Here is a 21,727-nt window from a genome sequence, read left to right as displayed (position 1 = left end):
AATAATGGCTTTTGGTCCATTCCATTGGCTAAAGCGTGCCAGTACAAATTCACCGTTACATTCTAAGGGCAACAGCACACGTGGACGTGCCTTCCACAAGGCTTCCACAACTCCCCCTCCATTTTCCACCGACAGCTGGCAAATGGTTTAGCAAAGTTTTCCCGCCCCGATTGTCTGGTCCAGTACGTAGACGACTTGTTTCTACAGACAGACACAAAGGGAGAGCACATTTCACTTCTCGCCGAACTCCTAGCACTCCTAAGAGAAATTGGTTGTAAAGTCAACCCCAAGAAGGCCTAGATTCTGAAAGAAAAAGTGATTTACTGGGAACGGTGATCACTCATGGTAAACTCGAGATCGAGCAAAAGAGAATTGACTCGATCGTCAAATTGCCCCTTCCCCACAATATGTCAGCCCTCCGATCATTTTTAGGACTGGTTGGCTACTGCCGAAACCATATTGACGGTTTCGCCACTAAAACAGCACCCCTATCCGACCTTCTCAAGAAGCAGGCACCTTGGGAATGGCTTCCACAGCATACAGATGCCGTGGACGCTTTAAAAAGAGCACTCAGCACAGCCCCCGCTCTACAGGTCCCAGGTCCACTTTCCCCATACGCAATCGAAGTTGCAAGCACTGACCGAACCCTTTCGGCCGTGCTCCTCCAGGAACGCCATGACCAATTACGCCCCGTACCATACGCCTCACGCGTGTTAGACCCCGTAGAGCAAAGATTTTCTGCCTGTGAAAGGCACCTGCTCGCAGTTTTTTGGGCAGTACAATACTTCGCCTACATTACAGTATTCAACCCCATCACCATCCTCACAGAACACATCCTGACACAACTATTGTTAGACGGCCGACTTAAAGATGCTACAGTCAGCCACATCCGCGCAGCCCGTTGGGCCCTTCTTTTACAGGGACGGGACATCACAGTAAAAAAAACCAAGACCCACACCTTCCGTGCTGATAATTTGCAGTATGCAGGCACCCCTCATGAATGTGAGATCATCACCACGAAACAGAACACAGGCCCATTTATTCCCAAAACACCTCCCAGGAAAACAGGTACTACACCCCAGAGACCCCAGCCCACAGACACGTGCGCTCCCCTGAAGATTTATGTGGATGGCTCCTCCACAGTGTTAAATGGAAAGAGAATTACCGGTTGCGGTATTTACGTAGAGGACGTGCAGGGACGCGCCCTAGATGAAATTTCATTAAAGTCGCAAGGACACTTAGGCTCGCAGACAGCAGAACTGGCAGCAATTGCATATATTGTAGACCATCCAGACTCGTCCCGACTCCAGCAGACATCTATTCAAACAGCTTGTATGTCTGTAATAGTTTGACAGAATTCCTACCCCTGTGGGAAACAAGAGGATTTGTTTCCGCGGATGGTAAACCCCTACCCACAGCCCCATTACTCCCCATATCTTAGAGACAGCGAAGGATAGGAAATACGGAATAATTAAGGTTCGCAGTCATCACCGTTCTTCCCCCCTGGTAACATTAAAGCAGACGCCCTAGCGAAGGCAGGCTCCAGGCATGGTTATTTTTGGAATCCCCCGAAAGCACCCCAGTACACGCAGTTCAGGTCTCACAGACCAACATTCAGGATCTAGCGTCATTGGCTCATTTCGGTCAGAAAGAGGACGAGAAACTTAGGGAAGTTTTAAAGGGAACCTTCCCAGCCCCATATGATAAATACAAAAACGCAATCACCATACACAACGGTGTGATTTTAAAGGATGGCATTTATATAGTTCCCAGCCAGGACAGGAACCCGATCATTTGTCAGTTCCATGACAATCATGGACACCAAGGAATTGAACCCACCCTAGCCCACCTCAGACCACTCTGCTGGTGGCCTGATTTAAAAACCGATGTAACACACTACATTGAGAATTGCTTAATCTGTGCCCAGAACAATCCGGACAGATATGGGTGGAAGCATTTCCATCGCGAACTAATACGGCCAAGACAACGGCTAAAATATTAACACACCACATCTTTACAAGATAGGGCCTCCCACGCAGTATAGAGTCCGATCAAGGCTCCCATTTCACCGGACATGTAATGAAAAACATCCTCACGATTTTTGGCATCAGACAAAAGTTCCATATCGCATACCACCCCCAGTCAAGTGGTGTTATAGAATGAATGAATAGGACATTGAAAGCCACCCTCAGGAAAATGGTACAGCAGAATAACAGCACCTGGGATTCAGTACTCCCATTTGCTTTGATGTTTTGAAGAAACACGGTATCCACGTCCACAGGATATACCCCCCACACCCTCATGACCGGACGCCCCATGAAAGGCACTGAGTATTTATTGGGACTGGATTTGGCCAACCCCGCAGTTACAGCCCTCAATCATGGAAATGTGATTAAACAACTGATACAGAACATAAAGGCAGCCCAACTCGCAACAGCAGTGAGACTTGGAACCAGGAAGAAACAGAGCAAGGCTTGTTTCGACAAAACAGTACACGCCACTGAGTTTACAGTAGGGCAACAAGTTATGCTTTCCCTTTACAACCCCAGTTCATTCCTTTCCTCCAAATTTTCCGGACCGTACTCCATTTCGGACAAAGTCAGCCCCTCAGTATACAAAATAACCTATCCCAATGGCAAGTCTGCGTGGTTTCATATAAACCAGCTCAAGGCTTACGGCTCACAGAATAACCACACACACCACAACCTGCTCGCAGCAGCAGACGACAATGCCCCACCCACAGAAGACGTATTCCTACCCTCCCCCACCCAGTCCCGCCCGCCCTCAGACATGACTTCAACTCCGCCCCCAGAGGCACGAGTCCGCCTCATCCTTCCCTCAACCAGCAGCGACAGCGATCATGATGATGATAGCCACAGCACACCATGTTACGACTATACCCCTGCATCAGGCCCCACTCCCAGCGAATCCGAGCAGGATTCTACTGACCCATTTGTATCACTTATATCAAAGCCCCTGACCCAGACACACCGCCTGACGATTACGGACTGAGGCATAGTAGCTCCAACCTCGACACACGATTCTGGCACCGAGACAATTTGTTCAGGCTCATCCGGAATGATGAGATGGACCCCAATTCGCCCCAAGCAGCTTTAGCACGGTTACTACAGTAAAGAGTTTGGCAGCCTGGAGAAGATGATGACTTAGAGTCTGACTCCCACCAAACAAAACCCTTTGCGACCCTGTTCGCTATTGACCAGTGAGGTGTCCAGATGATGGAATAAAAAGGAACCGCTGGAGAGATACGGTGTCCTTTCTGATGGAACCGGCACCATTTTCGTTGTAGGTTTGTTCGTTAGTGTTAACATTAAGTGTTGTTCGTAAACCCGAAAGTTTTCACGGCCCCACGTCACCACTCCTTTGTCGCCCAACGCCTGTTAATGGAACAAGTTTGTCCCCAGACAACAGTTCAGAGGAACTAGTTTGTCGACAGACAGACTCATAGTTACTCTCCTGATTCGAAAGGAAGCCCCCACGACGACCACATTCTTACCCGCTCTTGCCGGTTGCTCAGGCAGTGGAGAAACGGCATTGATCCCCGCCCTGCCTGAGGACCCCCCTCTGTCAGCTACGCTCGGGTAGAGCACATACGGCATTGATCACCGTCCTACCCGGGGATTCCACCCATTTCTTACCCGACGCGGCCCATATGCACCCCATTTTGGCTCATTACGTTCGAAATTCTTTTGTTTGGTTTTGGCAACCCTTAGGTTGCTTCCCTATGCTATTTACATCCTCAAACACTGGGATGGTAAATCACACAGGCTGCGAGACGGCTCGCAGTACGGCAGTATTTTTCTTAGATGTCTAGTCCAAATATTCGGTTTTTAAAAAAAGTGAGGGAGTCACAGATGGTGACCAATTATAAAGGGAAATTGGCAATAAAGGACAGACAGACAGACATATGAGATCTTAAGCAAGATAATAACAGAAATTATGCATGTGTTCACAGAACTCCGGAAACCCAGGAACCCCAGAAGAAGACAAAGAAGAAGACCGACAAAGATGAAGAGAGCCTTCGTGTTCACATGGATCTTAGCGGGATCTCTTCAGTTGCGCGTGGACGCTACCCCCCTGACCCCTACCACACAAACCGTAAATGATTCCCACCCCTGCAATACACGGAACCCCGAGATAATTGGCCCCGCGACAGCTAGCAATACCCCAACCTGGTGTGATAAGTTTATCACTTGGTACTCACTCTCATATGTAGTCAAAGCACTCTTAGTGCTGGCGATACTTTGCAGTGTTGTACAAACATTTAGAGTTAGGAAATGGCGAAAGAGAGCATATTGCTCTCGCACCCCGGTATACAGGTTTAGGTCCCCCATTTTCGGATTTCACCAGACCCCCGAACCCATTGGGACGGATTAAAGAGCATCCATTTTTCTTTATGTATTCTGTGGAATAAAGAGAATACTGTGTCTGACTGCCAGGCCAGAGAAATTTGTGTGCTGCTATTTTGTACAGTTTAAGATATATAGATTATTTTTGGATTGTTTGTATTTTTGGATTGTTTGAGTAAGGATAGTTTATTGAGAATAGTTAGCAGTTCCAGTTTAAAAAATTTTTTTTTAATGCATGTCATAGCGCCCCGTAGAGTTTTATGATAATGAATTTATTTAAAATGGTTTAGGTAAAATTGTGTTGCATAGGATAGGACAGTGTAGAGCCCAGGTATGGGTGCCCCGGTTGGTCAGAAGATGAAGACAACGTAATAGTGTGATCCTTCACGCTTCGCGTGGACCATCACAAGGGGGGAGTGTAGCCATCTGGGATGGCCACATCTCGATTACAAAATGGACACTCGCAAAGAATGCAGGGAAAATTTGACAATACTAAGAAACAAGCAGGTGCAAGGTCTGTCTGTTGATTAGAACCTTAAGCTCTCAGACAGGACAGAAACTGCTAAGCAATCTACATACTAATGAGCCATCTCCGGGGACAAAAGGGAAACATTTAGATACACAATGTTAAGGCAGACACCCCGGCGCCAGAAGAGACTAAAACAAAGCAGACCAACAGTCACCTAGGACACGCCCAGCAATCAGGGAACCACCCCTCTATTGGAGGAAGATGGATGCGAATGATTGGGAAAGACCCAATTAATTGAGGCCAAGTTCAAGGCCCGCCCAAAAGTGCGCAAAGTCCTCTTTAGTATAAAAGGTATTCCCCAAGGGAGAATTTTTCTCCTTTGGCTTTGGCTCTCAGCGAAGAGAGAGACCAGCCTAGCAGCTACACCAGACCAAGTAAGTTCCAAGTCAACGCACACTACGAGATAGACGCTCCTAGTTGCTACCCTGTAAACAGCTCAATCCCAACAGCTCAACCCAGCAGCCTCAGAACCGAGCAACAGCCATTGTTCCTCTGAATGATTGGGCACCCGAAGCTAAGTATAGGCTTTAGTAATAGTGGTAGTTTAGTTTGTAGAGTTTATGCATGAGTAGATTTGACTGTGTGTAAATAAATGAGCATTGCTTTTGAACTTACTAACTGGTGTATCGAGTCATTGATCAGTATTCGGTTCTGAACCTTGTGGCAGTGTCGAAAGATACCTGGCGACTCTTGAGCAAACGTAATTAAACAGAGCCAAATTAAGAAACACAGCCAAAGTTAGCAACACCGTGTCTGCATGGGTTTCCTCCTGGTGCTCCGGCTTCCTCACGTAAAGTCCCAAAAGATGTGCTTAAGTAAATTGGACATTCTGAATTCTCCCTCAGTGTGCTGGAACAGGCGCCGGAGTGTGGCGACTAGGGGATTTTTACAGTACTTCAGTTTTAAAAAAAATTTCCCATACTCTTCAGCTCCAATTAATTTAAGCTGCAAATTGCAGAAAGTTTGAATTAATAACAGTGTGAGGTCAACAAGGACCTTGGTGAATGACAAGACCAATAGTCTAGTTTTAGTCAATGAAATTTAAAGATTTGAATTTTTATCAAAGCTTCAAAGTTGTGACTTGGCCACCTGATTTTATAAACAAAATGGATTAAAAGATCACTGAATTAAGAAGTTGTGAAGTTCTACCTTTTTTGCAGTAACATGAGACAAAAATAAAGGAGCATCCAAACACATTTTGCTTAAAAAGAGTTACAGCCACCTGCACAAGGTTTGGATTAATTTTAATTAATGAAATTTAAGTACCAAAGATGACATACGAGGGCTATTGTTCATGTGATGTGGGCATTACCAACAAGGTCAGTATATACTGCCCAACGCTAACAACCCCGGAGAGGTTGATGGTGAGCCGGCTCCTTAGGTCCTGCAGTCCATTGCTGTGTAAGTACACCGACAATACTTATTCAACTGCAGCAGTTTGTGAGGACCGAGCAGCTTGCTAGGCTGCTTCAGAGAGTAGTTAAGAATCAACCACATTGATGTGGGTGTGGAGACACATGTAGACCGGATTGGGTGAAGGTGGCATATTTGCTTCTGTGAGGGTCATTTGGGATTTCACAGCAGTTCGGTAGTGCCAACAAAGGAACATTAATTGTGGGGTTGGGGGGCACATGGTAGAATTAATATTGATATCATAGGTTCTGTGGTCTGCTAGGAATAGGATGCATGTATGCATCTGTGAATATTCATTGAGTTCCAGATTTCAACCACGCTGTACAAATTCCTGCTGGAAAATATCCATTCTATTTCTCCTGGTTACCAAACAGAATGCATTTTATCTGGGCATGGATTGTGGTGGGAGTGCCGCTTTAAAGGCAGAGGGGTTTGGACTGCTGTGTTGGGTTAATGCATTGAAGCAAAGCATGATATCAATGTATCATCTCAATCTACACATTAAAATAGCCATAACCTACAGGGAAATGCTGCAGCAGTCTAGACTGCTGCACTCATATTCCATTTAATCCAGGTCTGCTCTTACTGAACAATGGAAATCTATCTATCTTAAATAATGCCTGCTGACTCATTGCTGTTTTAAACCAGGCAGTGAGTGAATGTCAAAGTCTTACATCAGAAGGTGACTGATTATGTCTCGTATTGGTGGAATTGTTCCAGAAAAGCATTCAGAACATTACTGTAAATATAGAAGGATCCAAACACACTTCTTAAAATTACAGGTGGCAGAAGTGAGGCATTTTACATTTTCCTTTACCATTCCCCACTTAGAATTTAGAGGAATTTCCATAATTTCAAAGGGAGTCCAGTTAATTAACCACTCTACAAGTTTGAAAACGATAAACATCACTGTAGAACATTCATTGCAACTTAGCTGCCCAAACCAAAAGCAAGGCAATTCTGAGGGTAGAAAACCAGGAACATAACTTACAGCACATAGTTCAATTACTCTCAAGGACGAGAGATAAGTACTTCAGTATTTTAAATATAATATTGCTAACCATCTACTCTTACTGCAGATGACGAGTCTTTTTATGGAATTGGCTTTTCTGGCTCATTTGGGGGGACTCATTTTACCAGTCTTCTGTATAAATATGACAATTACTGAATTGGAAGTTTCATCTTGTTCCAGTTCCCCCAACCCCCTTCCACGGAGTCCTAATTGGTCCCAATACAGTAGCCAGCTCCGTTTCTCTGTAGCAACGCTAGGATACAGTGAAGTCACCAAGCCAGAAGCTATTCTGCATAGGTTGAGGGTGGGAGGGTGATGCCTTGGAGTGTGGGGTGGCACAGTTGCAGAGAGAATCTGGAAAGCGTGAGGAAATCCCATGCTGCTTGAAGCAGCGCTTGGAAGAATTCCCATTCCAGGAAACTCTCCAGCCAACAAGAAAGTTAGGCATATCTAATGTTGCCAGGTCAGCTAAAATCAGCATGCACAGCAAGCTGGAGATCAAGCATGGGTCCTTTCTGGTTTACATGGCTCTTCTACTCATGGAGACTTGAAGAGAGAATCAAAATAAATGTGAAGACCAACTTTAACAATCCCACTGAAAATTTTTTCTACTTAGTAAACTACACCAAATGCATTAAACGTTTACCTGATCTGTAATTAGGTTTGCAGTGTCATTGTACGCAAGCTCTCCATTTTCCCCATCCGGGTCCATAAGTACCAGAGTCTGATGTCCCACAGATGAAGTAGAACCCATAGTCTCTTCTGCACCAACTGTGATCCCATTGGTCAGACTGCTATCCTTTTGAAAAAGATGATAAACAGCACATATTTTGAATGATGTTGTTTTAAATAAGGTTAATATGTTAAGCTTTTTATTTAAATATCTACTTTGGGAATTTGATGTTTTAGTCATTTAATTTTTAGCTGAAATTCACCAGGAGTGTTGTAGAACTTCCATCATGAGATCTAATATTTCTAGTCAGTCAATCTAACAGCTGAAAAATTGAAATATTTAAAAGTAAAACGTGACATTATAATGTCCAACAACCAGATTTAATGATTTTAATACGGTTTCATCATTGTCAATGACCACCCTATTTTTAATAATAACTTTGCTTTCACTTTCATTTTATTCCACTTGCTTGTGCAGCCATTAGTAAAACAGTTTTAAAAAAATGAACGCCACATGAAAAAGCCATGACATTACAAATATGAAAAGTTAATAGGTCTTAGGTTTGGAAATTTAAATGTTTTGACGATCGAAGGAGAACCCCGTCTCTTTGGAGGTGTTTTTTCCCCCACCCCCCCTCGTCTCCTCCCGTGGGTCTTTATTGCTCTCTCTTTCCTGTAGTCTTTCTCCCCTTGGTCCCTCTTTTCTCTCCGTTTTCGTTGTTGTTTGCCTTGTGGGTCTCTTTCTCCATTTCTCGTTTTTTTCCCCCCTTCCTTTCTCTCCGGGGCTGGGGGATTGACAACCGCATTGTGGGTGGCCTCCCGCGCAGGTACCGGCACTTCGGGCGTATCAGCCCGATCTGTGTAAAACTCCATTTTGTTTTCTCCTCGCGGGGTGAAATTTTTTTTTTTTTTTTATAAACTCAATTTTGTTTTCTCGGTTCACTTCACCTTTTCGTTTTTTCTTGGGAGGGCTTTAAAATTTTTGCCTTCTGTTCTTCTCTCTCCCTGGGGAGTGCCCCCATTTTTCTCTTTTTCTCACTCTCCTCCCACAGAGCTGTGAAACGACCACCCGTTTGTTAAAAAAAAAAACTCGCAACAACTCCCACCGATCTGTACCCGAACGTGGAGAACACGGGAGATGAAAGAAGGAGAAATAAAATGACAGGAAAAGGCCAGGCCAGGGGCCGCATGGGGATCAGACGTGGAAAGGATCTGGAGCGGTGTCAATCGGATGAGTAGACCAGCGCACGAGGCAGCGCAGCGCAAGTCTTGCCGGAGCGTAAAGGGCAGAATAATGATTACAAATTCCTCCCTCACCGGGAGGGAACTGGATGACGGCATCCCTCTCAGAGGAACTGAAAGAGCACTGTCAAGAAACAAAAACAGGCATACAGGCTGCGATGAAAGATGCGTTTGCTGAAACCCTGGTGCAAATACAGATTGCTCTGAACAGGGCTGAAAAGAAACTGGAGGCCCAGGAGATCACCATCAAAGACCCTGAAACCCCTTCCACCCTACCGACCAGAGTGATCGTATAGTGGCACTGGAAAAGGAGGTGGAGAGACTGGTCGCGACGCAGGGTAAACTGAATGGGAAGGTCGAGGACCAGGAAAATCAGTCAAGGAGGCAGAACCTGCGGATCATGGGCCTCTCAGAAGGAACCGAAGGCAGAGACTCTGTGATGCTGACCCAAATGCTGAGCAACCTGATGGGAAGGGTGACCTTCCCTAACCCACCAGAAATAGATAGGGCTCACCGGTCACAGCGACCGAAATCCAAGGCTGGGGAACAACCAAGGACCATCATAGCTAAAGTACATCGATACCAGGACTGGGAAATAATCCTGTGCTGGGCCAGGCAGTCCAGGAACTGCAATTGGGAAGGACACAAACTCTGAATTTATCAGGACATTGGGGCGGACCTGGCCAAGCACAGGGCTGAATTTAACAGGGCAAAAGCAGCGCAGTATGAAAGCGATGTATGCTTCGGAATGTTTTACACAGCCAAGCTCTGGGTCACATACCAGGCCAAAGAACATTCTTTACAGCCCCAGCTGAAGCAGATAAATTTGTCGCAGAGTGTAGGCTGGGACAGCGACAACAGGAGAGGCGGGGAAGTGGCCAGGCAAAGAACGGAAGCAAACCAACAAGGGGGGGGGAAAGAAAAGAATCTCTCCCCCCACAACACAACTTGACTGATGAATTATGAGTCGCCACCCGAGTGACCGCCACAGGCGGAAGAAGGTGGCCCTATACATGCAGATGAGAGCAACAGCAGAGGGAAGGCGGAAGAACAAGTGTAGGGCAAGATGGGGAATAACAGAGAGAAACCACAGTGAGTGGGTGGGAGGACAGCGGGACAGTATGTCCCGGGTGGAAGGTCACCACATTAGCAGGAGAGCTAGCGGCGGGAGCATGAAGCAGATAGAAGCCGCGGCGGCCCCCCAACGGGGGGGGGGAATATCGCCTGGCAAGGGGGGGGTGGGACAAGCAGCGGGGGCGGAGAAGCAAAGAGTGAAAAGAGCTGGGAAAAAAGGGGATGGGAGGGGGAGGGGGAGGGAAAGGGGATGGGAGGGGGCTCATGGGGAAAGGGACAGCAACGGGACAAAACGGATAATATGGCTTCCTAGGGCCGCAAAAGAAGCATTACAGACAACCATCCAGTACAGTCTCTGGGCGAAGGGAGACCATGGAGTACAGGGGCCTACCTATCTGGCAGATGCAATGTTGGCGGCCGTGTTGGGTGCCCCCTGGACAAAGGAACCCAACCACATGGGGACAGTAGTGACAGCGGTCATCTTGGACGCCCCCCTAAAAAAGGGATGAGGGCCAGGGTGTAGAGATTCTGTTAAATAAGAGGATGATGTTTAAGGCGACGAAGGCGGTAACGGACCCAGGGGGATGGTACGTCATGATCAGCGGTGCCCTGGATGGGGCAGCGGTAGTACTTGTCAACACGTACGCGCCCAACTGGGACGATGCAAAATTCATTAACAAGGCCATGGCGGAAATCCCCGACATAGCAACACACCGACTGATCATGGGGGCTGTGTACATGACCCACGGACAGACAGGTCGAACCCCAGAATGGGGAAGGCCTCGAACATGGCAAAGGAACTTGGTTGCTTCATGGGGCAGTGGACCCATGGAGGTTCACCCACCCAGGGTGGGGGGGGAAGGATTTCTCCTCCTTCTCCCCAGTCCACAACATATACTCGAGGAGTGACTTCTTTGTGGTTGGAAAATCAGTGCTCTCAGGGCTGGTCCGGAGTACTCTGCAATCGTAATCTCCGACCACGCTCCACATTATATGGATGTGAGGTTGTAGACAGGCAGTACCCAACAGCCCATATGGAGGTTGGACACCGCCCTACTGGCTGACGAGGCTTTCAGTGAGAGGGTATCAGAGGCCATAGTGGAGTACACGACAAACAACCAAAACCGGGAGGTCTCACCCTCCACGTTCTGGGAGGCGCTAAAGGCTGTGATTAGAGGGGAAATAAACGCATTTAAAGCGTGAAGTGATAGAGAGGAGAGGTGGCTAGGCAGCAGCTAGTTGCCTCCATTCTGGAGGTAGACTGTAAACACTCCGAGACCCCGACCGCAGAGCTCTTGGCGGAGAGGAAAGGACTTTGACCTGCTCTCCAGGAGGAAAACAGTGCCCCAACTCCGCCAGGCACGGGGGACCCTATACGAACAGGGGGACAAAGCCAGCCGCCTGTTGACGCATCTGCTGAGAAAGCAGGCAACCACCAGAGAGATTGCACAAATTAGAGACAACAGAGGTATGCTAGAAAAGGACCCAGACAAGGTTATCAAGACCTTTGAGGACTTTTACCGGGGGCTGTACACCTCAGAGCCCCAACAAGGGACACGGGGATGAAACAGATCCTCGATGGACTGGACATGCCAGTCGTGGGGGGGGGACAAAAAACGGGGCCTGGGAGCACCACTAGAACTGGGAGAGATCATGGAGTGTATAAGCTCCATGCAGGCGGGGAATGCGCCGATACCAGAAGGGTTCCCGGCGAACTTCTACAAAACATTCACGACAGCACTGGCCCCGCACCTGTGGGAGATGTTCACAGACTCGTTGGCAAGGGGCACACTGCCACCTACGCTGGCACAAGCCTCAATCTTGCTAAGAAAGACAAAAACTTGAATGCATGTGGTTCATACAGACCTATCTCGCGACTAAACGTCATTGCCAAAATACTGGCCAAGATCCTAGCCAAAAGGCTAGAAGACTGAATACCTGAGGTGGTGGCAGAGGATCTAACAGGTTTTGTCAAAGGTAGACAGCTAACATCGAACATCAGGCGCCTGCTGAATGTGATCATGACCCCATCCGAGGACAGAACACCTGAGGTAATCGTCTCCCTGGTCGCAGAAAAGGCCTTCGACAGAGTTGAGTGGAAGTACCTTATAGAGGTGCTGGAGCGGTTCGGGCTCAGAAAAAGGATTCACCTCAGGGGTGAAACTCCTGTACAATGCTCCCATAGCAAGTGTACGGACAAACAACACCAGCTCCCAGTACTTCCAGCTGCACAGGGGCACCAAGCAGGGATGCCCGCTGTCGCCGCTGCTGTTCGCCCTAGCGATCGAACCATTAGCGATCGCACTCAGAACAGCAAAGAACTGGAGGGGGATCCAAAGAGGAGGCAGAAAGCATAATAGCCTCTCTCTACGTGGATGACCTGCTCCTCTGCATCTCGGACCCACAAGGCAGCATGGAAGGAATCATCGCGCTCCTGAAAGAGTTTGGTGCCTTCTCGGGCTACAAACCCAACATGAGCAAAAGTGAGATTTTCCCGGTGAACCCGCAAGGGGAGGGCGGCACTGCTGGGACTGCTGTTTAAACAAGCCCAACACAAATTCCGCTACCTGCGGATCCAAATCGCTCATGACTGGACAGGGATCCACAAATGGAACCTGACCAGTCTGACAGAGGAAGTCAAAAAGGACCTGCAGAGATGGAACACACTTCCACTCTCCTTGGTAGGGAGAGTACAGACGATCAAAATGAAGGTACTGCCCAGGTACATCTTCCTACTAAGATCCATCCCAATGTATATCCCCAACGCTTTCTTTAACTCACTGGACAAATTAATCATGCCGTTTGTATGGGGGGGGGGGGGGGGGGTGGGGGTGAGGGGGGAGAATGCTAGGATCACAAAGAAAGTTCTACAGAAAACAAAATCCAGGGGAGGACTAGCCCCCCCAAACCTACAATTCTACCAATGGTCAGCGACAGCGGAAACTGTGATGGGATGGACAAAGGAGCCAGAAGACAAGCGGGTGCGCGCGGAGGAGGCCTTCTGCAAGGGGACCTCTCTCCGGGCCCTCGCCATGGCGGCACTCCCATCCCCGCCCAAGAAACACTCCAGCAGCCAGTGGTGATAGCCACCCTCCAAACGTGGTACCAACTATGGCAGCAGTTCGGACTGACCAAAATGTCCGAAAAGCCTCCATTTGCAATAACCACAGGTTTACACCAGCACTCACTGACGCTACCTTCAAAAAAGTGGAGACAGGACGGGGAGACATTGACAGTCAGGTCACTGACGGTAGGGTCACAACATTGGAAGAACTGACGCAGAGATTCCAACTAGCTAAAGGCAACAAACTCAGATACCTGCAGCTTGAAAACTTCCTAGAAGAGACAAGGACATTGCCACGACCACCACGACAGACACGATTAGATGAGCTACTGGACGCAGACATCCTAGGCAGAGGGAACTGTAGTGACATGTACAAACGACTGCTAGAGAGGGCCGACACTGAACTGGACATGACAAGGAGGAAATGGGAGGAAGACTTGTTTCAAAATAGGGTGGGGATTCTGGATCGAAGCACTGCACAGGGTCAACTCTGTTATACGTTTTAGTTACTGTTGTATGAAGAGTCAAAAGTCCTGTTCCTTTTCACCAAACAACTTGGGCGGGATTCTCCACTCCTGTGCCGAAGTGCCCACGCCATCATGAACGTCGTCGAGGTTCACGACGGCGCGAAGCGGCCCCTATCCCAACCGATTCAAGGCCCGATAATGGGCTAGGATCGGGGCCGCGTCATCTACACGCGCCAGGCCTTGTCGCCGCGTAAAGGCGGCGCCGCATACATGACGTGGCCGGCGCCGCATAACTGGCGTCACCCGCGCATGCGTGGTTGTCGTCCTCTCCAAGTCCGCCCCGCAAGAAGATGGCGGACGGATCTTGCGGGGCAGTGGAAGGAAGTAGGTCCTCCTTCAGAGAGGACAGCCCGACAATCGGTGGGCACCGATCGCGGGCCATCCCACATTTGAGGTACCCCCCGGTGCAGGATCCCCCCCCCCACCCCCCGCAGGCCGACCCCCCCAGCGTTCCCGCGCTGTTCCCGACGGCAGCGACCAGGTGTGGACAGCGCCGGGGGGAACCTGCCGTTTTGGCCTGGCCGCTCGGCCCATCCGGGCCTGAGAATAGCGGGGGTGCTGGAGAATCGCCATTTTGGGTGTCTCTGGCGATTCTCTGGCCTGCGGCCCGCGGAACTCGACGGGGCCGTTCCCGCCGCTTGGGAGAATCACAGGAGGATGTCGGACTGGCGTCCCGGGTAATCTTGGCGGCCCAGGTGATTCTCCCAACCGGCGCGGGAGTGGAGAATCTCGTCCCTTTTATTTCACTTACACAGCCTCTGCACAACACACCACCTGACACAAGGGCCACCTGAAGCCCCTTTACATATCAGTGTCAACCATTGGATACTTAACATAAATGAGACAACTAATTGCAATGTCTCTGAATGCATTACTTAACTCTTAACCCATTGCTTAACAAACTCTAGCTCCACATGCGGAGGCTCAACCTAACGCAGCTAACAGTGGTACATAGAGCCCACTTGACCAGAACCCGAATGAGCAGGTTCTTCCCAGAGTTGGAGGATAGATGTGAACGGTGGCAAGGAGGCCCGGTCAACCACGCCCGTATGTTCTGGTCTTGCCCCAGACTTGCTGGGTACTGGCCAGCCTTCTTCGAGGCAATGTCCAAAGTGGTGGGGATGAGGGTGGAGTCTTGCCCAAAAGTGGCGGTCTTCGGGGTATCAGACCAGCCAGATCTCTTCATGGGGAGGATGGCAGACGCCCTTGCTTTTGCCTCCCTGACCATCCGCCGTAGAATCCTGCTCGGTTGGCGATCAGCAGCACTACCTAAAGCTGCAGACTTGCTGTCTGACCTATCGGAATTTCTCCAAAAGGAGAAAATCAAATTCACCATCTGTGGGTCGGAAGAGGGTTTCCACAAAACATGGGAGCCATTCACCCGAATGTTCCGAGACCTGTTTGTGGCCAACACATAAATAAATAAATAGCCAGTAGCCAGGGAAAAATAGACAAGACAGAAAGAGGAAAGCGAGGGAGGACGGGGGGCAGCAGTGAACGTGGGAGGGAAGGGAGGGGGGTGGGGGAGATCAGGGAAAGGGGAGCTGGAGGGGCGGGGAGGATTGTATGCTGAGTCAGACCAGACTGTAATTAGAGAAACCTAAGAAGAAGCCTTTGGGTACTGTACAATAAGTGAAAATGAATGGTAATGTAGATAATTTTGAAAATGCCAATATAAAGATTTTTAAAAAATGTTTTGACAGAGTAAACATCCTTTGACGACGCAGTTCTAGGACAATTCATTGTAATAAAAAAAGGTAAACAAGATAAAAATATCAAAAAATGAAAACTGGTGCAAGCCATTAAAAAGTAGTATACTATACTTAGTTAATTAGTGTGCTATACTTATCACAAAAGGGTTAAATAAACATGTACAACTATCAGGTATATGTGATATAGGAATCCTTTATGAGTACCAAATCTCATTCAATTTCAGATGTAGAATGCAAACTAGAATTTTTTCAGAGGCGTAGCCTCAAATTTATTTCTGCAAGTTACTGTTAATCATATAAAAAGTTATTTTCAACCAGAATCCAATAACTTGGTGAAATTTAGAGATTTAATTTAATGCTTTGACGTTTCTAGTTTATTTTACTGTATCTGTTTGACTATTAGGTAGGTATTAGTCATAGTGAACAATCAAGCAACCAATTGGTTTTCCCATTTTGGAGAAAGAAGATGAAGACAGCATTTACATAATTGCATAACAGCAGTCCGTTTTGGCTCATTAAAAATTGAACAGCTCATTAATACTTTCTTCCACTTAGGGATTGTGTGTGACTCTCATTCAAGAAATGAAATAACAACAAATTTTAAAAATCACATGTGTGTAAACTTGTGCAAAACTACTTGTGCACAAACAAACTTTGAACAAAATCCTTGCACATGTTCATCTAATTACTTGAACAACTTTTCCAGTTTGTACAAGTCACTTGTCTCCTCTCACTTTGCCATTAATTTAGCCACAGCCCCTGGTGATCAGCTTTCCGTGCGAGTGGGAAGGACATGACAATGAAGAACAACAGCTGGGTGATGCGCTGGACTTGCATGATAAATTATCTGATTTTGGATGTGCAAAATTTATGTGTTTTGTTGACATACCTTTCCAGCAATATTATCACTTCTCTCTGTGGTTGACGTGTCAATGGCTACTTCTGTCACAACAGGACTAATTGATGTGATATCTACTGCCCCACCAGAGGTCACCTGGCTGCCTCCATAAGCTTTATGGTGAGCTTCTGCACTCTGTTCATAATACTGTCGACTATTTACCTCCTAAAAAAAGTTTAAAAAAAATTATTGCACAAAACATATCACATTGAAATTAGTCATTATTTTTAAAATGCAATCTTTAATTACAAATCAATTGGCAAGTTGAATAAATGTTTAAGAAGAGTTTATTTAAGTAACGCCCATAAATATGTAGAATCACCTACCTTTGAATGATTCAAGTTTCAGCTCGGGCAACATTGGATCTGCTCATTTTCCACCCTTACCGAATAACCATTACATTAATCTACATTATTCTGGTTTTTTTTTTTACTTCATATGTTATATTGCATTATCTTGGTACTAAGTATCCTGTTGTTTATGTTAAATGTCTACTATTTCCTTGTACACAATTCCACTTTTTTGGCCAAGTATGTTCACATACCTTTAATTTATTTCTTCTTCAAACTGTGACAAACATAAGGAAGTTAAAAAAAGATCGACAGTGGTCTAAATGTCCAGCGAATTGCACAGCCTCAACCAGAGAAGATCACCCCCTACTGTCTCTTTGTGATAATCCATTTCTCATTCTGTGGGATTTCCAACATAATGGCTTTTTAAAAAAATGTTTTATTCTGTTCTTAAAGTTACAGAGCTAATTCACAGAGTGAATAGGGCAAGCCTACATCGCACTGCTTGCTCCAAAAACCAATTCAGATTGAATCCAATTCATCGTCTCCGCAAGCGAGACATACAAGATCCAAGATGACAAGAAAAGACAATTGCACCTCATTTTGGACTTGATCGGTCGTTTGATCTTAGCCAAAAGGCCGAGATTATCTTCCTTACATTTTTTTTATTTTTTATAAATTTAGAGTACCCAATTATATTTTTTTCCAAATTAAGGGGCAATTTAGTGTGGCCAATCCACCTTCACATCTTTTGGGTTGTGGGACTGAAACCCACGCAGACACGGAGAGAATGTGCAAATTCCACACAGACAGTGACTCAGGGCCAAGATCGAACCTGGGTCATCAGTGCTGAATGCAGCAGTGCTAACCACTGCACGACCACCCAGAGATTATCTTCCTTAAATAATTGGAAAGTGGAAAAAACTGCTCAAATTCTTCACATCTGATCCATACAGCTTGGACTGTATTCCAGATGTTAAGGAACAATATGATATTCACTGGCCCATTCTGCAACCTCAACTGGATTTTTTTTTACAACTCAACCGGGCATGGCAGAACATTCTGAGCTATCATATCTTCCCTTTCCAAACTGAACATCAGATGTAGAAAATGAGCACACAAAGGATCATGTACCTTGACCTAGTCGAGCTCATAGATCTATAAATGCAAATCAGCTATTTATTGGACCAGAATTTTGCTGGAGGAATTAGGGTGTGGTTATCATCACTCAACATTATGAAGAAGTAAATTGCAGACAACTTTCCAATGTTCACACATGTGCAGTTAAACATGGAAATCGGAACTTTGGTGTTCAGTTTTGCCCAATGCACTACAGGCTTTGCAACACCGGGACTTCACTGGGAAACTCTGCATTGAAACATATGAGGGGTGCGAAGTTATGATGCTCACCCAGATGATGCCCCATTTATCGCATTAAAGTTAGGGCCTGTCCAGTAGAAATGAATTTCTAACAGGGTGATAAGTCATAATTAATACGGAACACTTTACTTTTTACAAGTATGGAATTGTATATCTTCAGATTTAAATTATTGTTGGATGATCAAAATTTAAATAACTTTTTCTGTTTATCTTTCTTTTTTAAAAAAAATATTTATTTACCGCCCCATATTTTTGTTTCTATAAATTACTTGACATTTAAATAGATCTTTTTACCTTACACTTCCTGGTTTACATTGTGTGCAACAGTGGCGATTCTCCAATCTGATTTGTTGAAGAGACATGCTATTGCTTTTCCGATTGTTCCAGGTCCCCTATACAAGGCACCAAGCTGAAATGGCACTCTAATTATTGCAAGTTGCCATGCAAAAATCTAATAAAAGCCTACGGGCAATCTTTAAGTGCAATAAACAGCAAGCAATGTTCCTTGACCATTAACTACAAAATCCAGATCATTATGCTTACTGTATTATTACAAATTTTTGTTTTAAAGAAATGCATTGTCTGCTTTTCCCCTTTCTTTCCTTCATACTTTCATGGCTTCCCTCTCTCTGTAAATCACCAGTTGTGACACTCTGCAATAAACCAGTCCATAGTGCAGTTTGTCACTCTAATGACAGTAACAATTTGCATTGATAAAGTGCTCTTAACAAAATGTCCTAAGGCATCATAGGAGTGTTAACGAGCATAATTTGACTCCGAGCCAGATAATGAGGGATTCGAGCAGGTAACCAAATTCTTTGTCAAAGTGATAGATTTTAAGGAATGTCTTAAAGGTGGAAAGAGAGGGATAGGTGGGGAAAGATGTAGGGAGACTATTCCATAGCTTAAGGCCTTGGTGACTGAAAGCACAGCTACCAATGGTGGACGATTAAAATTGTTTTGCACAAGAGGCTAGAACCGGAGGAGCACCAGTATCTCGGAGGGTTGGAGGAGGCTAGAGATGGGGAGAGGTAAAGCCATGGAAGAATTTGAAAACAGGGACGAGAAATTTTAAATGAGGTATTTCTTAATTAGGCGCCATGTAGAGCAGTGCACACAGGGATGACGGTTGAACTGGATTTGATGCGAGTTAGGATAAAGGCACCAGAGGACTCCAGAGTGATCTCCTCTTTGCGCCTTGTTGGAGGGAAAAGGGTTACGAAGACAGATGAGATAAATGGGGTTTTTAGGGAATTCTAGGAGGGATTATAAAAGTCTGAGCAACCTGGTGGCGAGTTGGCAATTATGGAGCATTTCTTCGCTTCCCTGAAGCGTAGAAAGCCAATTTGGAGCTCTTAATGTTCCTCTTTCTCGGGAGGAGGTATTGAAGGCCATTACGGAGCTTTGGCCGGGTAAGGCACCTGGACCGTATGGCTTTGAGTTTTATAGGGAGTTTAAGGATTTGTTATTAACCCCATTGGTGGATACGTACTGTCATTCCTTGAGTCTGGGATGGTGCCATCAACTCCAAGTCACCAAGAAAGCACAATAGCGCCTATACTTCCTCAGGAAACTAAGGAAATTCGGCATGTCCACATTAACCCTTACCAACTTTTACAGATGCACCATAGAAAGCATCCTATCCGGCTGCATCACAGCCTGGTATGGCAACTGTTCGGCCCAGGACCACAAGAAACTTCAGAGAGTCGTGAGCACCGCCCAGTCCATCACACAAACCTGCCTCCCATCCATTGACTCCATCTACACCTCCCGTTGCCTGGGGAAAGCAGGCAGCATAATCAAAGATCCCTCCCACCCGGCTTACTCACTCTTCCAACTTCTTCCATCAGGCAGGAGATACAGAAGTCTGAGAACACGCATGAACAGACTCAAGAACAGCTTCTTCCCCACTGTCACCAGACTCCTAAATGACCCTCTTATGGACTGACCTCATTAACTACACCCTGGATGCTTCATCCGATGCCAGTGCTTATGTAGTTACATTGTATAGGTTGTGTTGCCCTATTGTGTATTTTCTTCCCTTTTCTTCCCATGTACTTAATGATCTGTTGAGCTGCTCGCAGAAAAATACTTTTCACTGTACCGCGGTACACGTGACAATAAACAAATCCAATCCAATCCAATCCAATCCAAGTGAGGCTAATATTTATTTGATTCTGAAGGCCACCAAGGACCCAGAGGAGTGTGATTCCTATAGGCCAATATCTCCTCTGAATGTTGACTTGAAACAGTTATCGAAGGTTCTAGTCAAAGGCTGGAAGACATCCTGCTGAAATTCATGCAGGAGAACCAGACTGGGTTTATTAGGGGAAGATTTTAAGTAATAACATTAGAAGGCTTCCAAATGTGATCAGGCTTTTCAGAAGCATGCACAGGATGGGCTGGTTATTTCCCTAGATGCAGAAATGAAATGAAAATTGCTTGTCACAAGTAGGCTTCAAACAAAGTTACTGTGAAAAGCCCCTAGTCACCACATTCCGGCGCCTGTTCGGGGAGGCTGGTACAGAGAAAGCATTTCATAGAATCATAGAGTTTACAGTGCAGAAGGAGGCCATTCAGCCCATCAAGTCTGCACCGGCCCTTGGAAAGAGCACCCCACTTAAGCCCCACGCCTCCACCCTATCCCCTTTATCCCCGTAACCCCACCTAATCTTTTTGGACACTAAGAGCAATTTAGAATGGCCAATCCACCTAACCTGCACATCTTTGGACTGTGGGAGGAAACCGGAGCACCCGGAGGAAACCCACGCACACACGGGGATAACGTGCTGACCCCACACGACAGTGACCCAAGCCGGGAATCGAACCTGGGACCCTGGAGCTGTGAAGCAACAATGCTGCCCACTGTACTACCCCTTGGCCGAGTTGAGTGGAATTACCTGGTTTATAAATTGCGAGGTTTTGAATTGGGGGAGAATTATATTAAGTGGATTCAAATACTGTATCGTAGACCCATGGCAGCAGTGCTCACGAACGGTTTAAGGTCGTCGGACTTTGGGCTTCAGAGAGGGACTAGGCAGGGTTATCATCTGTACTCCTTGTTGTTTACGCTGGCCATTGAGTCACTGGCGGAGACCATTAGATTAGATCCCTTGATATCGGGGTTGGAATGTGGGATGAAGCAGCACAAGATCACGATTTATGGGGATGATGCGCTGCTGTCCGTGTCAAATCCTGGTGTTTCGATCCCTTCCATTATTGGAGTGGTGGATAATTTTAGTGCACTTTCTGGTTACAAGATCAACTTTACTAAGCCAGAGGCGAGGGGTAAACCAGGATGCCTTGCTAATTTCCCCTTTAGATGGTCCCACAAGGGATTTAAATATTTTGGGGATTTCCATTACCCCTTACTTTACACAGCTATATGGGGCCAACTTCCCCCAGTTGAGTGCGGCATTAGATGGGACCTTGCTCAGTAGTCTGCACTCCCGGTTTCATGGCTTGGATGTTGACCAAGCAACCTGACAATTTCAGGACAGTGGAGGGATAGATACAAATACATCATGTCGCTATGAAATAGGAGGGG

General features: G+C 46.5%; 1 protein-coding gene across 6 annotated transcripts in view; it reads right to left on the bottom strand.

Annotated features, from left to right (window-relative positions):
• LOC140402449 (uncharacterized) overlaps nucleotides 1-21,727 on the bottom strand; it is a 134,008-nt gene that overhangs the window by 25,494 nt on the left and 86,787 nt on the right. For all 6 annotated transcript variants that reach the window (XM_072490284.1, XM_072490421.1, XM_072490439.1 and 3 more), the window contains 2 exons: nucleotides 16,502-16,675; nucleotides 7,968-8,120 (listed from right to left, as the gene is read on the bottom strand). In XM_072490284.1, coding sequence (XP_072346385.1) covers nucleotides 7,968-8,120; nucleotides 16,502-16,675 — 327 coding nt within the window. The remainder of the gene's footprint in view (nucleotides 1-7,967; nucleotides 8,121-16,501; nucleotides 16,676-21,727) is intronic.

The sequence above is a fragment of the Scyliorhinus torazame genome, chromosome 1 (genome assembly GCF_047496885.1).
Source record: "Scyliorhinus torazame isolate Kashiwa2021f chromosome 1, sScyTor2.1, whole genome shotgun sequence".
NCBI classification, from domain to species: domain Eukaryota; kingdom Metazoa; phylum Chordata; class Chondrichthyes; order Carcharhiniformes; family Scyliorhinidae; genus Scyliorhinus; species Scyliorhinus torazame.
This window is presented reverse-complemented; position numbering and strand designations above follow the sequence as displayed.